Source organism: Grammomys surdaster, unplaced genomic scaffold, assembly GCF_004785775.1.
Source record: "Grammomys surdaster isolate TR1022 unplaced genomic scaffold, NIH_TR_1.0 126398, whole genome shotgun sequence".
NCBI classification, from domain to species: Eukaryota; Metazoa; Chordata; class Mammalia; order Rodentia; family Muridae; genus Grammomys; species Grammomys surdaster.
The window spans coordinates 1,617,684-1,634,038 of NW_021621192.1; the positions used below are offsets into that span (position 1 = coordinate 1,617,684).

Below are 16,355 nucleotides of genomic sequence, written 5' to 3' on the forward strand. Positions count from 1 at the left end.
CCAGAAGAGGGTGTCTGATCCCCTGCAAGTGATGTTACAGGCAGTTGTAAGCCTGCCAATCTGGGTACTGGGAACAGACCCAGGTTGTACATGCTCCTAACCACTGAGCCATCTCTCCAGCCCTTGATTTCTTACTTTTAAAAAGTTTTCTAACACAGTTGCCTAATGGTTTCACTTTTTAAAGTTGAAAATATTACAATGACCTAAACACTTCTGAATCAACTAAATTGAATTGTCTGAGGCAATAGCAATTTTTAAAAAATTATGTGTATGCATGTGTGTCTGTGTGTGAGTGAAGCTGCCTGTGGAGGCCAGAAGTGTTGGATCCCCTAGAACTGGAGTTAGAGGCAGATTTGAGTCTTCTGACGTGTGTTCCAAGCTCAGATTCTCTGAAAGAACGGTACACACTCTTAACTTCTGGGCTCTCAATCCAGCCCCCAAAAGTTGTCTAGAAAGCTACAATGTGCAATCTAGGCAGAGAACAACATTATAAGCTCAGGTAGCTCATAATGCAACTAGTCATAATTAACATTTTGAGCATCCATTTTACGATGGACAATTTACATCATCATCACTACAACTCTGAAACAGGTATGTTAGTCATACAATATCACAGGTGTGAAGAGTGGGTCTGGGACAGTCTGTCTGAGACAAACGACTAAGTTTCTCATCCTGCCGCCTGCGCTGGATACTTCCCCTTACACCAGCTGTTCCAGGGGATACCCTAGCCCAGCAACTATTCCTGTACAGTATAATCTTTCTTCCATAGAGTGAAAGGGTCATAAACACTCAAAGAGTTCATCCCAGCATTCTGTAAGGATCATTTACATTCCTCCCATGGAACTTGAGAAGAATACGTTTCATGAGTTGTTATGGAGAAATAAGTCAATGGTCTTAGATGACTATGGCTGTCAAAAGTTAAGTCAGTCTAACTCCTTTGAATAAATAAGCCTTTAGGTTTTGAACAGGAATCTTGATTCATTTTGAGATTGAACCAGCAAAAGCAGAATCTATGGAACAAACAATGGATCGTAAAGGCAGGCAGCATGGGAGTCACAGATGTCTATAAACATATGACAAGCTAAGACAAACAGTACAGAAGGCTGCATGGCTGGGAAGAGTCCAAAAGCTGCAAGACAGGTGAGGTGAAGTTCACACCCTAAGTCACCAACACTGAGTCAGCAGATAAAAGGTGACCAAATTATTCAGTAATGTAAACAACTTCAAAACTTGAACACAAAACAAATAGTCTCTATTCCGTATTTCTAGACAAGCTGGATCTTGCTTTACAGAAGTTTGCCTAAAGTACGTAAATGTTTATATGCCAAAAAAATCTATGAACTCACTTAACAGTTAAAAAAAAAGTCTGATAATCTGATACTGAGAGTAATTACTATGGTAACTTCTCTAAGGCAAATAGCCAGTGTTATCCTGTTTGGAATGCAAATTTTCACATAATGAATATATAGGTCACTGGCACTTAACTGCAATTTGACCCAAGAGAAAAACCATCTCATTAGAGCATGCGAATGAAGGAAAAGAATTTCCACACATAAATGAATGTCCTTGTTTCACTCGTTTTCTGAGTCATGATTCCCTCGTGAGGGCTGAAAGGAGGGCAAAAGGCACCGCCCATCTGTCAGGACTGAGCTGTATCCTGCCTGTAAAATACTAGTTTGTACCTTCAGAGCTACTTAGCTAGAAAGTTTAGCAACCCAAACATTTAAAGAAGTTTGCATTTGAATTGGAAGTTTACAGGAAGATTAAGTATTGAAATGCCTTCACACTATATTTTAGTCAATTAGTGTTTTAATTGTGAGTGTGTGTGTGTGTGTGTGTGTGTGCATGTGTAAAATTTTGAGTGTGCCCTGACACCTAGGGGGAGCTAGTGGACAGCTTTTGGAAGTCAGATATTTAGGAGTCAGACATTTTCTTCCATTGTGGGTGTCAGGAATTGAACTCAGATCTTGAGATTTGGCTTGCAGCAAAAACCTTTTATATCTGCTAAGCATTCCGGATAGCCCCAGATATAAAATTTTAACATTTTTATCATGTGAATAGTAAGTACTCAAGGTTACCTGAACAAATATAGAATTATTTTTTTTTAACCATACCAAGTTTTGGTGTTCTCATGATTATCCTTAAATTTAACTTACAAGTACAAGTTATTTACCCATATCATTTAATTATTGGAGTTGTAAAATTAGTTTTAAAATGCACTTCCTGCTCTCTCTTATTCTCTTACTCTCTTGCCTCTAGCTTCTCTTTGTCCCCTCACCTTTCCCCACTTCTCTTCCCCCTCTCTCCATGTGGCCATGGCAGGCCTCCACTTCTCTCCTCTTTCTCTTTTCCCTCCACCATTCCTCCAGTTTCTTTCCCCACCTTTGGCCTCTGTCCTGAATAAACCCCCTCCCCTTTGGAAAACAAATGCACTTCCTGAGTGCCACAAAGCATGTTCTAGAACACAGGAGATTAATATTACCTGGAAGGTTCCTTTGAAAAGACCATTTGGAAAGATTACTAGAATTTGGCTTAGATCAAAATCGCTATCAGCTATTTCATATGGTTCAATTGGGAAAGAAAAGCTGTTATCTTATTACCTAGAGGGCTCTATTACGTTGACAAAAGGCAGCCGCAGAAGAGGATACCCTCAACCACCCAATGTATATAACATATTCAACATACAGATTAACGTTGCAGGCTTTCCACATAGATACTGCTGGTGAAGCAGGAACTGTGTCCAATTCCGACTTCATTTCCACAATGCACCTCAAAGTCACATTGAGGTTAACAGGCCAGTCATTTCTAAGCTACACTCCAAGGTACCTTTGTTCACTTAACTTTTATCAAGTCCACCTCCTATAGAAGTTGTTGAAGGTCAAGAGTCAAGAATAATTTAGGAACAGCCAGTGCTCTTAAACCGCTGAGCCATCTCACCAGTCCCTGGATATTAATTAGCCCTTTTAATAAGTGTAGCTAGTAAAGATTTGTCTCTTATTCTCTGGACTGTATGTTAACTGATGGTTGTTTCTCTTGCTGCACAAATTTTTTTTTTTCATATAATCCCATATGTTGATACTTGGGGTTAGTTCCTGTAGTGCTGGAGTTCTATTTAAAAAGTTCTTGCCTGTACTGATATCTTTGTTCATTTGTTTGTTTTTCGAGACAGGGTTTCTCTGTGTAGCCCTGGCTGTCCTGGAACTCACTCTGTAGACCAGGCTGGCCTCTGCCTCCCAAGTGCTGGGATTAAAGGCGTGCGCCACCACCGGCCAGCTCTGTACTGATATCTTAAAGGATATCTCCTGTTTTTTTTTTTTCCCCTAAAAGTTTCAGTTTTTCAGGTTTTATAGTTTAAATGAAGATAAAATTTTCAGGAACATAGATAGAATGTATATTATTAAATGAGGTCATACAAACTCAGAAAGAAAAAAATCTGTGTTTTCTCTCATATGTATAATCTAGCCAATAGTATATATATATATATACACAAATGTACATTTAGGTACAGTATAACATGAAGAAAAGAGAACATGGAAGGCTAAATATAAAGGGACCAGGAATGAGTGAATGTAGTTAATGGACATGAGTTATTTAAGAGGGTATAAAGCTAATTGTTTTTCTCGATCTGATTCTGTCATGGATTCTTTTTTTTTTTTTTTTTTTGGTTTTGGTAGTGCATAGCATATATTGATACTGAAAGTATAAAATTTAGTGTGGTGCATCACAGCTTCCATTCAAAATGTTGAGAGTTAAGTTTTTAGAAAATTCAGAATAATTTGGAAAGTATCAAAGTAGGGTCGTATATGATTGTATGGTTTTAAATAAAATGATGGTAGCATGAATGATGGTGTGGGGATAGTATGTAGTGTAGAAACCTAAAAAAAAATTGTGGTCTTAAATTGGTAAGGGAATATTCTTGTGGTGGTTTGAATAAGAATGGTTCTAACAGGCTCATAAAATTAAATGCTTAGTCATCAGGGAATGGCACTACAGAGAAAGATTAGGAGAAGTAGTCTTGTTGGAAACGATATGGGCATACCGAAGGAACAATGACCGCAAGATTGGAATTCCAGTTACCCAGCTGGCTGTGGTGAGAAAGACTGTAAGTTCAAAGCCAGATTGGATAACTTAATGATACTATCTTACGATGCTGAATATCTATTTATAGTCTAGCAATTGGGAGACTGAGGCCACAGGATCAGTTCAAAGTCATGCTAACTCATCAAGAATATACACTGCCTTCAGGTTAATGCACAGTCCCAGAAGTAAAAATAAAAAATAAAAGTGTGTAGAAACCCCAGTAACCAGTTACATCAGAAGCATCTGGCCAAAGTAATATGGAACACTGATAGCTCAGTGGCTGAATTCTCTCCTCCCAGAACACAAATAAATATCCAGTCATTAAATGACTTCTGAGGATAATCTAGCCACATTGAGTTTAATACAAAGAGGTCACAAACCTAGTTCAGAAACATGTTTCATTGAAGACACTGTTCTCCCATGAGAAAAGCTTTCCAGTTTCTGCAGTAGACGGTGGTGATCTGAATGAGAAATATGCCCTATAAGCAGATGTATCTGACCATGTGGTCCCCAATGCTGTCTGGGGAGCTAATGGAACCTTTAGGAGGTAGTCCTGCTAGAGGAAGGACTATCACTGGGGGTGGGCTTTGAGTTTAAAGCCTTGCCTAACGTTCAGTTCGTTCTCCCTGTGTTACCTGTTTGTAGTTCCTCCTGCTCCAGTAGCCTCCTGCCATTATGGATTCTGCCTTGAAACTATAAACTGAAATAAACGCTCTTGCCTGATGCTCTCGTCATGGTGTTTTATCACTGCAACAAAAAGTAACTAATATACAGACCCAAACAGAGGAATAACTCGCCTCCCACGGAGATCCACACAGACCTCCATCTTTTAGCCCCGCGCGTGTTGTGATCTCAAATGATTTAGACACTCTACATGATTCTCCTTTTTTATTTTTTTAAAAAAAGACAGATTTAGGATTTGGTAAGAAATTACTGAGTTACACTTTTTTTTTTAATCTGTGAAGTGCTACAATAATGGAGTAAATAAATAATATTTTTAAGTTCAATGTTTACAGACATATTATAAAAAAAGGACTGAATTAGAAGACAGTAAGTAATGTTGATACACACCAGGAAGGGATTTGGGCAAGGAAAGGCACATCATTTCACCACAAGAAATAAAGACCCATAACTGGAGGTTAGTAGGTGGCCACAGCTTTAGATCTTGTGGTGGTAGTACCCCCAGCTCTGGGGGGTCGATATTAGTAGGACCTCCCGTATAGTACTCGGCTGGAACAAAGCAGTTGGGGAATTGGCTGTGATTCTTCTCACGCTCTGTTAAAAACAAAGTACTCTTTAATAAGCCTGGTGTGTGTAGGGGGCAGGGGAGCAACAAATGCAGCACAATGGTTTGGTGGCTCTGAAAATCCTAACGAGTTTCAGTTTAAAAAAAAAAAAGTATAATGTAGTAAGATTAATCAGCTTTTCTCATTGAATTGAAATTTTGCAGTTAAAAGCTACAATTTCAAGTAAACATCATTTTTCACTTTTCTGTTTCTTGTAGACGATCACAGTATAAACAGCTGCCATATTTCACCTCAAATGAAGTAATGTACCAAAGTTTAGGGACACAGATGTTAGATAATTTCCCAATTTTATGTACACACATCTTTAGGAACGCTGGTTCTGCTAGTTGACTGATAACAACAACAGGAAAGTAAAGATGAAGTTCTGACAGTGGTAACAGACATCATACAGAAATCAGTTTCTAGTTTCACACGTAGTTACTACACTACTGGATTTAGCAGACACTAGCAGACCCTGTTTGGGGTCAATTTTCCACTGCTAATATTCTTTTACAAATTTGGGTCATATCTCTGAAGTTCTTTCCCTCTGAACTCTGAACCTAGATCAGTGTGGTAAAAAGACTGAGTCACTCAAAGAAAACCACATATATTTTAAATGGTATTTGGTGGCACTGTATATAAATAAAAGGGGATTTTAGAATAAAATGACATATCCACAAAAATAAAAATTAGAGACAATGAAAGGAAGACAAGGGAAAACCTCAATAGTAAAAAAAAATATTAAAAACCCTAATCATCAAGCAGGCAGGTTCCCTTCACGCCACACGATAGGCCTTCATCAAGGTGTACTCCTTCCGGTTGGTGTGGGCAGCCCAGATGAAGAGAGCAGACGCCATGAACTGTAAGGGAGCTGAGACACAGGCCAGGCAGAAGGACCATCCAAACTCTCCAGATACGTTCTTGGGCAGCCCTATTTTCTGATGTAGTAGTTCAATGCCAGCAACATAACAACTCACGGAGCCCAGTGTACACAGACCTTAGGAAGAAATTTAGAAATCTAAATGTGACTGTCAACAAGCAAGGGGCAAAGCTTCTCAAGCAATGTGGCAGTACAGACAGGACAATGACATGTGAACGTTGAGAGACATCAGGACTAACCTGCGAGGAGGTGGAGGATACCTGTGGCAATGGTGGGATACAGGCTGCGGCAGATACAGGCACAAAGTCCAATCAAAGCCCCGAAGCACATCAAACCCAAGCTAACAAAGGGTAAGAGGAACTGGCAACGCCAAAGGTCTGGGTTTGAAAAAGAGAAGAAGAAAAAAAAAAAAGAAATCATGATTTCAGACCACTTTTCTACAATGGCAATTTTTCACATGTTCTAAAGGATTGTTACAGCTGTTCTCAAACAGTGAGAAACAGGTATTTTAATATCAAATCTTACTAAATCCAAAAGGATTCCAACTTTATCCTGGAACAAAATAAAGGACCACTAACAATTAAGTTACTGAGGGGCTAGTATGAGCCCTGTACTCGTGCTTGAACTAATCCTCCCAACTCCTTACACTACTGGTACTACAACTGTTTGGTCTTTATCACCGAAGGAACTGAGGCAGGGGTGTTAGTAACTTGTACAAATAAAGGGAAGTGAAGAACCACAATTTGAAGTGAAACACAGCTTTCTTCTATGGACAGACAGAATCAAAGTCTTTGCATGGTCAAAGGCAGGTGCTAGCAAGTAACGGATGCCAATTACCCATAAGGACATGGTGAACCTGGAATGGACCAGTCACTCAGTGGCAGCTGTAAATCTCATTAACTCCTCTGTGTACTCCTTTTGTTTTCTAGAATGTCATGTAAGTCCTTGTTTCTAAGTATTATACCTTCCCTTAAAATTCTGCTCCTGACATTCTACCTCTCGTTCTCATTGCAAAGTTAAATAACTCCAGTGAGTCCTTTGATAGCACTGTCTGGGAAAACACAAACATAGTCCTAAAAGCTATAGCTCAGATCTGGAGACAGCATTTCATGGCAGCCTACCCATCAAGGATTAGAATACCGTTTGTTCTGGCATCTACTCTGTTTACTGCTCCCTAGAACTGGAAGGGCATTGTCCACAGCCTGACACCTGCTGAGCCACTGAGAGCTTGAGGCAACTTCTTCAGGTGTGCTTCAGGCAATAGGAGTGGGCATTTCAAGTATGAATTTCATTCCGTAAACCTATGAAGCGCCCCCTTATTGGGCCCACTGGTAACATCTCTTGGAGATCTGGATCCCACCCTCCACTGTATTAGCTCCCTGAATTGCAAATTAATTGAAGTTTGTTAAGTATGTTTCTGTCTTCCAAATATTAGGCGTGGAACAGAGCTCACTGGAACGCTGCTGGGAAAGGCAGCTCACGTTGACACTATAAACTAGCACATCACTCCAAACACAGACCTCAACCAAACACATATTCTCCCAACTGTCCTGCTGAGAGCCAAGTACTCACAGGTCCGAAGCAGATCAATGCCACTGTTGTGGTTTCCAGGCTCAACGTATTTCTCCATGAACTGCTCATTTAGTGTGAAACTCATGCATTTTGTAACCACCTCAAATGACTCTGGAACAAGAACAATGACTGCTTGTTATTTTCATGGAAAATAAGCCGTAATAATCTTTCAGTAGTTATCTTTGGAAGTAAAAGGTGATGCAGAGAGAGACATTCCCCAAGCATACATAATCTCTGGCTCCCAATGATACACAGGTTACTCTGTTGCAACTACTGACTTTCAGGGACAGTCTCAAGATTTAGACACAAGGATGAGAAAAAGGAAAAGTAAAGGCACAAAGGAGAATGTATGTTAGAAGACCAGGAAATACGGACAGGGACACAATCTGAGGAATTCTGATCTTCTCCCTAAAACGTACCACACCAGCCAGTCCTCAAGAGGAGATATAAGTCAACCTTCCTAGATTCTTGGCCAAAAAGCTTCAATCATTTTTACCCATATACATTCTAACAGAAAATCCTAACAGCTATTCCTACACTCAAGATCTAGCTACTACCCAGGGCTTCTACGCTGGTCTGATTCCAGTGATCTCACATCTGAATTACAACCACCTCCTAAGCAATCCCAAGCTGACAGTCTTGCATTCTGCCCATGTGTAGACACCAGCCTGGGTGACGAGGTCAGCTCTCATGTTGAGAATCCTAATGTGCTGCAGGATGTGTCCCCCTCCCACCTGCCAGTATGTCTCTGTGACCTCTCAGGAGAACTGAAGGTTTTACAATACACTATAGCTGTGTTCCATTCCTTTGCATGTTTAACTATTTTTCATATATGGTATACCTTTTAATAGATGGAAACTTAAGTATGTTCTGCTATGATCTGAATATAATGCTTACTCAGTAAGAGGCCAAAAGAAGTAAATGTAAACAAAAATAAACTATAAACTTCCCAACTGAATACCCGGAAAATTAAAATCTTTGTGTTACCAGAATTTTTGAAAAAATAAATCTGAGAAATAACTTAGAATTTTTTGTAATTTTGTTTAGGTTATTAACTCTATAGTTGTACAAGTCTCAGATATGTACAGATTTAAAGGCAGAGTTGGTCAAATTACATTCTCTAAAATACAAGGCAAATGATAGAAACCTACTGCAACACAGGTAATTGTTTTTGGTTTTGTTTGCTTTATGAGAGAGACAGGGCTTCTCTGAGTAGCCCTGACTGTCCTGGATCTTGCTCTGTAGACCAGGCTGGCCTCAACTCAGAGAGATCTGCCTGCCTCTGCCTTTGGAGTGCTGGGATTAATTAAACGCTTGTGCCACTGCTGCCTGGCTAACATAGCTAATAGTAAAAGGAGAATCGACTCATACTCTGACTTGATTTTGCATACCACAAATTATCAAATAATTCAACTGTTCGAACTAATTCCTCATGATATGTGGCATGAAAAGAAAACAATTTAGCAAATAAATATGAGGGTTCAAATGGCTATCATGATATGAGACATCATGGTATCATTGAGGACAATGGTAATACGTAGATGTTGGGGAATGAAAATGATAAGAAGAAAACAGATGCAGAGGATTTTCTTAGGGGAAGGAAGGGGTCCACAGACATGCTTACACATCATTATTAAGTAAGTAGTAAATGAAAATACCTGTCCTTTCCGGTGGAGCATACCAGTGAGTGTTTTTGGGTATAGTAATGCACCGTCTCCACAATCCCAAGCTGCCATTGTATCGGAACAGAACATCACTGTAAGTCTTCTCATCCGCCTCATCGCCAAGGAAATCTTCCCAGGCAATTTTATTCGAATCACTTGAATTCTCCTGAACAGGACTTCGATACTCATACCAGAAGTCTGTGCCTATGGAGGCCGCCATGTAGATGGTGGAAATAAGGCTAAGCACACAAGCAATCACAAATGCTGTAGCAAAACGGTTATCCATTCTGGCATTCAGACTGCTCTGTTTAAGTTGAAGAAAGAAAAGTTAGACCTCAAAAGCAAATCAGAATATATATTTTTTTAAAAAAAAAAAGCCCCTTTTACCCTACTCCCCATCCCTTCTTTCCAATGCATTTATCGATGTAAAAATTTACAAACAAAAGGGCAAATGTTAAGTTTAAAACAAAACTCATTCTCATGAAAGTACTTATTGAATGCTCACATACCCAAGATGCTACGGAGACAGAAGTCTTGCTCTCTAGTCTATCACCTGCATACTAAAACAGACAACACTGAAATGGACATACACATTACAGATACAAACAACACACATGCCCATGGCCAGCAGTCCAGCATGCACACCTTAACTGCAGGTTGAATTTTTACATAAGCTGTAAAAATGTTACATGTCTCAGGCTTGTGTGAGAAAAGGACAGAAGAAAAGGAGACTAAGAATCCTCAGCTTTTTAGTGGGAAGGCTTACAGAAAAATAATATGGGCAAAAGTGAGAAGTCATTTGGAAATCAGAGTTGAAGGTGTTAACCCAGGGGGAAAGTTTAAGTGTATATTATAGCAAAGAGAGCAAAAACGTCATGTTAGGTATCAATCTCCCTCAATCCAATTAAAGCTAAGCCAAGCTTCTTGACACAACCAGATTCTTCACTCCTTACTCTCCCCCCAATCCATTACACACTTCTCAACTCTAATACTGATCCCTAAATCCTAAAGTATAGCATAGATCCATAAAAACTAAATAATCCCTACTCGTAAATAAAAAAGTGAATTAGGCAAAAACTAAACACTCCCTAGGCGTGGACAGGGCTCCACCGGAGTAGTAAATGGCCGCGGAAAAATGACTCAAGGCGGATCACGCTGAGTCAAACCCTGCCAAGTGGATGTACACCCTAACAGCACCAAATCCCTCGCATTAAGCACCCGAAAACAGGCTCACAAACTGGGGAGCGGAGTTTGGAAAATGGGGAGTGACTCCGGAAAGACCGGGGCGACTGCAGTCATCAACAATAACTCAGCAAATGCGGTTTGTATTTTCATTCTCAAAAATCTCGTCCATCCTGGTGCTCTCGGATGACCTTAAAGGCCGGGTTCTGGAAGCTGCGCCTAGCGCAGTCACCCTGGGCCGCACAGCAGGGCCTGGCACGCGCGGGCTGAGGCCAGCAGTGCTGGGCGGGTGCCCTGGGTACCCGAGCCCAGCCAGCCCCGGCCCCTTGGCCCGGAGCCCCGCCCCTCCCCGCCCCGCCTGCCGCTCCAGCCACCCGGCCCGGCCGCGCCAGCGAGGAGCCCCCTCCCCACGCCGCGACCCGTGCCGGCCCGCGACCCGGCGCACTCACCGCCCATCCTCTCGCTCCACCGGCTTCGCCCTCCAGCTCCGACCACAGCACCCTACTCTCCCCGCGCCTCCTCTGACGCACTTCCCTGCAGAGCCCGCCCCCTCCATAACTCCCGCGCCTCCGCCTCCGCCTCCACACCAGGCCGGGACGAAGCGGCCCTGGGCCGAAGGGCCTTGTGGGACTTGTAGGAACACCGGAGGAAAAGCTGCTAGAGCCAGAGGAGAGCAAGCCCGAAGACGCGCGAGGAATTGTGGGGAATGTAGTTCTCTCCGAAAAAGAACTCTGAAGTTCAGCTAGCAAAGAAGAGGTCTTAGCTGAGGGATTGTTACACCTCAGAAAAGAAGGGACCAAGCTCCAGAAAATGATGGGGAGGGTAATCTTTGGTCAACCATAGTCAAAGGCTTTGATTTATGTAGTCCAGATCTAACTTCGAGTCTTGTATTTTCCCTACAGTAACACCCTACCTCTAAAAATTAGTACTACTGAGTCGATGAACTTTAATGAGACTCTGCTCTTCAAATATCAAAACCCTCTCCCATTTCCTACATTTTCCCTACCATTTGAGCAAAGTGTTCTTCCGTTTTGTTTAACTGTAACTAAAGATCTAACTAAACTAGCATTATAACCTGATATGATATAATCGCGTTATTCTTGTTTGAAGAAATCTGTTATTTGCTCTCTACTGTAATAAAGTTTCCTGTTTAAATAAGTTTTAGTTGGTTTATTTAAAACTTGTAAATTCAAATGATACTAGATCTCAAAAATGTGACTTTAAAGTGTTAATGTGATATGAAATGGAATTTAGAGAGCATCATTTCCAACAGAAAAAGTTATGGGCAGCCTCGGAGACAGACGGCTGTGCAGCATGGAAGTAATGAAATGATTCTAAGCCCTCAAATACTTCACAGGAATTTCTAAACAGGTAGAAAAGACTTCTTTTAGTTAGAAATCATTTGCCTTTGGCTCGTGATTTGACCATCACGGGCTATGTCTGGAAACGGACTTCTGAACTGACAGAGCCCAATATCCACATGGCATGACTAGATTTTCAGCGTATAACATCAAATGAAAACGTAAATTGCCTCCGGTGTAATCTGGAAAGCTTGTCGGGTGTGCACAGGCTAATGAGACTTGTGAATGCATTTATGCGGCAGATGTCTTCATCCACTGACCTTCACGAGACTCTACCTCCTGAAGTAAATTGTGCAACCAATTCTGGTAAAGGGGACATTTTAAGAAGAAAAAAAAAAAACCCTAAGTTTCTAGACAGAGAAACTGAGGCCCATGAAGATGAACTAACTTGGCAAACATGAACACTGAGGTTAGTAAACCAATTGTATGACATTGGACAATTTACTTTAATAATCTTTAAGATAAGGTTGCCTTTTGTTTTTAATATATGGATTTTTGAAAATAGACTTTATAGATAAGAAAATGTAAAAAATGTCATGTAGGAAACCTGAGGATTGTTAAGGAATCGTTAAAGCATTATTTACAATCTAATGTCCAGTGTTCGAATAAGATCAGTATAAGTAGCTTTTTTAAAAACTCTTGATTGTCCCGGATGAAGAGAAGAAGCCTGTCGTAAATAGAGGTAGGTGTTCTTGCGCACCTCAGCTAGCTTCTGGACCTAACTACCAGCCGCTAGACTTGCCAGGAGGGCATTTCAGTGTGCTTGTTTAGTCATTTGCTCTGGAAGTTCTAAGTCCTGGGCTCACAGTACATGAGTCGGCATGACACAGGAGGTAAATGTTTCTGGAGGCACTCTAGAAAGGAGAATGATGTTTTCAATCTGCCAACAGCACAGAAAATGCTCAGGACCCCATTCAATCACAAACTTAGGGTAAACGTGGAACTGTGTCCTTAAGGTTTTGGCCACCCTGAACGCCACAGAACAGAAGACCTGAACTTCCTTCTCAAACACAGTCCCACAGACCACACATTCACATTTCTCGGTTATCTTGAATCTTTGGTGTTTTCCAGTTTTTATTTATACTATATTTTGTGGGTAAGCAGAACAGATCTCTGTAATCAATTTTTAGAGTTAAATGTTTGCTCCCATTTTTTGTTGTGCTGTTCGGGATCTGTAGCTGGTCTCATATGTATTATTAATGAACCTAGTACAGCTTAGCAACCATCACAGATTATGGGATACAAGCTTCAAACAGAGTTGACCTAGGCTTCTGGCTAAATTTGCTAAATCTGATGTTTCTAGTTTTCAGGAGGAAAGTGTTATAGCCATTGTGTACTGTAAATAAGCCCAGTAAACTATATAGTTAGATAATGCTCTTTGCACAATAACTACCTTCCCTCCCAGGTTCCCTAATATTCTTAAATACAATTCTGCTTATTTACAATGTTCACTGTTAACTTGTGTTAGATCAAAATATAATGACCTTGTATATTCATCTTAAATATTTGTCCTATTTTTCTTATAAACTTTGGTGATCAGAAAGCAAAATAGAAATAGTTTCTGAGTTGTAACCAAAGCCTAAAACCATGATCAAATTTGCTTTGTATCTGTCTATTACAGAATAATGGCTAACCTTGATTCCTAGAAAAAGCAAATAAAAAGTGTGTCTTAAAATTACTGTGAGGCATTCAACAGAAAAGACTGCTCAGACATGGGTTTAAGCCAATAGAAAGACTTCATTAGCAGGCTGTTGACTACCCTGAGTGTTTGGGATACCAGTGTATCCCTGAGCCTTTCTCAGGGTAAGCTTTTCAACATAAAAACCATGTTCTAGATTGGCATAGTTCAGTTTTAAAAAAAAAGTTAACCAGAAGAAGAACTACAGAAGCTAAGAAGAAAGCAAACTTAGTATCTTTAGAGACCTTCCTAGAACTATGGGCTTTGATGGACTAGGTGTTTGTTTCCAGGTGGTACTGTCCACATGCTGAGTTCTATGGCCTACATGGTACCTTCAATGTTAGTCAGTTGTGCTTAGGTCAGGGGCTAAGTTCTGGGGCTCTGTTAAAAAGTACTAAACGTAATCCCTTTTGTTTATAAAATCCTATTAAGTGACTCAAAGTGAAATAAATTATAGCTGTTTGATTCCTATTGCTTGTGAATGACAATATAGTAAATAACCAACTGGAGATGAGAAAGTTTAGTTAAAATTGTACTTTATTTTAAAAGACTATGGGTCTTTCTGGGTCCTAGTGACCTCATTAGTTAAAAAGCTATTAAACCACTACTAAAGTCCTAAGTTTTATGACTTATAATTCAATTGAAAAGATAGAAATATAACTTTAAATTACAGTTATTGTAGATTTGGCGGCAGCAGCAGAGATTGAGGTATACATCATAGTTGACATGTATTTAAATTTATAGGTTTGTAAATTGCTTCTGACTTAACAAGATATACAAGTTAAAACATTGGTATAAAGCAAAAAAAAGTATGCTATGTTAACTAGAGACATCTCTCTGTGTTAGTTTATGTTGTGATGAAATTGGTAGGGCTAATGTAGAACAGAAGCTGTCCAAGAGGATTGTGAAAATTCTTATTGGTTAGAAATGGTTCCAAATCCAAGCATGATTCAATCTAGTCTTGCAAGCAATTATTGGCTATCTACTGTAGCCAGACACTGTATTGAATTGCTAGGATCACCAACATAAATAACTTTGTTATGCATAACATAAATGAACATCAGATCTATTCTTTATTTGTGTGAGTGTGTATATGTTGTGGGCATGCAGATGCTATAAGCACACTTATGAAAGTTGGAGGACGCTGTCGCTATGCGGGTGCTTATAGGTGGCGGGACGGGATTCATCGGGACAGCCCTAACCCGGCTGCTGAAAGCCAGGGGCCACGAAGTTAAGCTGGTCTCCAGGCAGCCAGGCCCTGGTCCAATCACGTGGGGTGAGCTCAGTAAGTCGGGGCTGCCCCTCTGCGATGTTGTCATCAACCTGGCTGGAGAGAACATCCTCAACCCTCTGCGAAGATGGAATGAAACCTTCCAAAAAGAGGTTCTTACCAGCCGCCTGGATACCACCCACTTGCTAGCTAAAGCCATCACCAAAGCTGTACAGCCAGACCTCAGGCTTGGATACTAGTCACAGGTGTAGCTTACTATCAGCCAAGCCTGACTGAGGAGTATGATGAAGACAACCCAGGAGGGGATTTTGACTTTTTCTCCAACCTGGTAACCAAGTGGGAAGCAGCAACCAGGCTTCCTGGAGACTCTACACGCCAGGTCGTGGTGCGTTCAGGGGTTGTGCTGGGCCGCGGGGTCGGTGCCATCAGCCACATGCTTCTGCCCTTCCGCCTGGGCCTCGGAGGCCCCATTGGTTCAGGTCACCAATTCTTCCCCTGGATACACATTGGTGACTTGACAGGAATTCTGAATCATGCCCTTGAAGAAAACCACGTCCAAGGAGTCCTGAATGGAGTGGCTCCAGCATCTACAACTACCAATGCTGAGTTTGCCCAGGCCTTGGGTGCTGCCCTGGGCCGCCCAGCCTTCATACCTGTCCCCAGCACTGTGGTACAAGCAGTCTTTGGACGAGAGCGTGCCATCATGTTGTTGGAAGGCCAGAAAGTGGTCCCTCGGCGGACACTGGACACTGGCTACCAGTATTCCTTCCCAGAGTTGGGGGCTGCCTTGAAAGATGTTGTAGCCTGAGTAGAGAAGGAGCCCCAAGCAGGAGCTGGGCCTGTTCCTGCATCCTGAGAAGTGGGTCAGGTGATCCCTGTACTTGATTGAGAGCAGAAGCCATCTAGCTCTTACACTCTCTCCCCATGTTCTGTTGATCCACCCCTATCTGAGAAACTCCAGTCTCGAGGATGTAATCTCATTCTAACCTTAACCTCTTCAACTTCTTGTGGTTTCTGTGTCACATTGTTGCCCTGGTTCTCCTATATGCTGTGTAGACAAAGCTCTACAGTTGTGGCAATAAAGATAGAATACATCACTAGAAAAAAAAAAAAAGAAAGAAAGAAAGTTGGAGGACAATCTGTGATAGTGGGATGTCTTCTTCCATAACGTGGATCCAGAGGATCAAAATCAGGCTTGGCAGAAGCCATTTTTACCCAGTGAGCCATCTGCCCCAGATCTACTATTATAAAGAGGCCTAAAGCATGTTCTTCTAGAATAATAGCATAATTTATCCATGAGTAAATATGAGTTAGCAAGAAAAATAATAAGCTAACTGTAGGTTCACTGATATATCCCTCCTAGTTTGGCATGCTATTTTAATAAATTCTCAATTCTCCAAGTAACTATAAGAGTAAGAAAA

General features: G+C 41.0%; 2 protein-coding genes across 2 annotated transcripts; one reads left to right on the top strand and one right to left on the bottom strand.

Moving 5' to 3' along the window:
* Positions 1–4,951: 4,951 nt before the first annotated feature.
* Cldnd1 (claudin domain containing 1) lies at positions 4,952–11,299 on the bottom strand. Its single transcript, XM_028760254.1, has 5 exons — positions 11,114–11,299; positions 9,477–9,786; positions 7,819–7,929; positions 6,486–6,623; positions 4,952–6,363 (listed from the first exon to the last, which is right to left on the bottom strand). Exons 2-5 carry the CDS (start codon positions 9,766–9,768, stop codon positions 6,143–6,145), a joined length of 762 nt encoding a protein of 253 aa, XP_028616087.1. The 5' UTR covers positions 9,769–9,786; positions 11,114–11,299; the 3' UTR covers positions 4,952–6,142.
* Positions 11,300–14,855: 3,556 nt separating this feature from the next.
* Positions 14,856–16,011, top strand: LOC114614688 (epimerase family protein SDR39U1-like). The gene is given in 2 exon segments (XM_028760320.1): positions 14,856–15,152; positions 15,155–16,011. Coding segments are annotated over 2 exon segments (885 nt in total). The 3' UTR covers positions 15,743–16,011.
* Positions 16,012–16,355: the final 344 nt, after the last annotated feature.

Excerpts from the sequence above, each read along its gene's own strand:
- Cldnd1 (XM_028760254.1), bottom strand. The coding sequence starts at position 9,768 with ATGGATAACCGTTTTGCTACAGCATTTGTGATTGCTTGTGTGCTTAGC. Across the intron at positions 7,930-9,476 it reads TGCTCCACCGGAAAGGACAG|AGTCATTTGAGGTGGTTACA; the intron begins GTATTTTCATTT and ends TTCTTGTTCCAG. Across the intron at positions 6,364-6,485 it reads TATCCTCCACCTCCTCGCAG|GTCTGTGTACACTGGGCTCC; the intron begins GTTAGTCCTGAT and ends TTTCTTCCTAAG.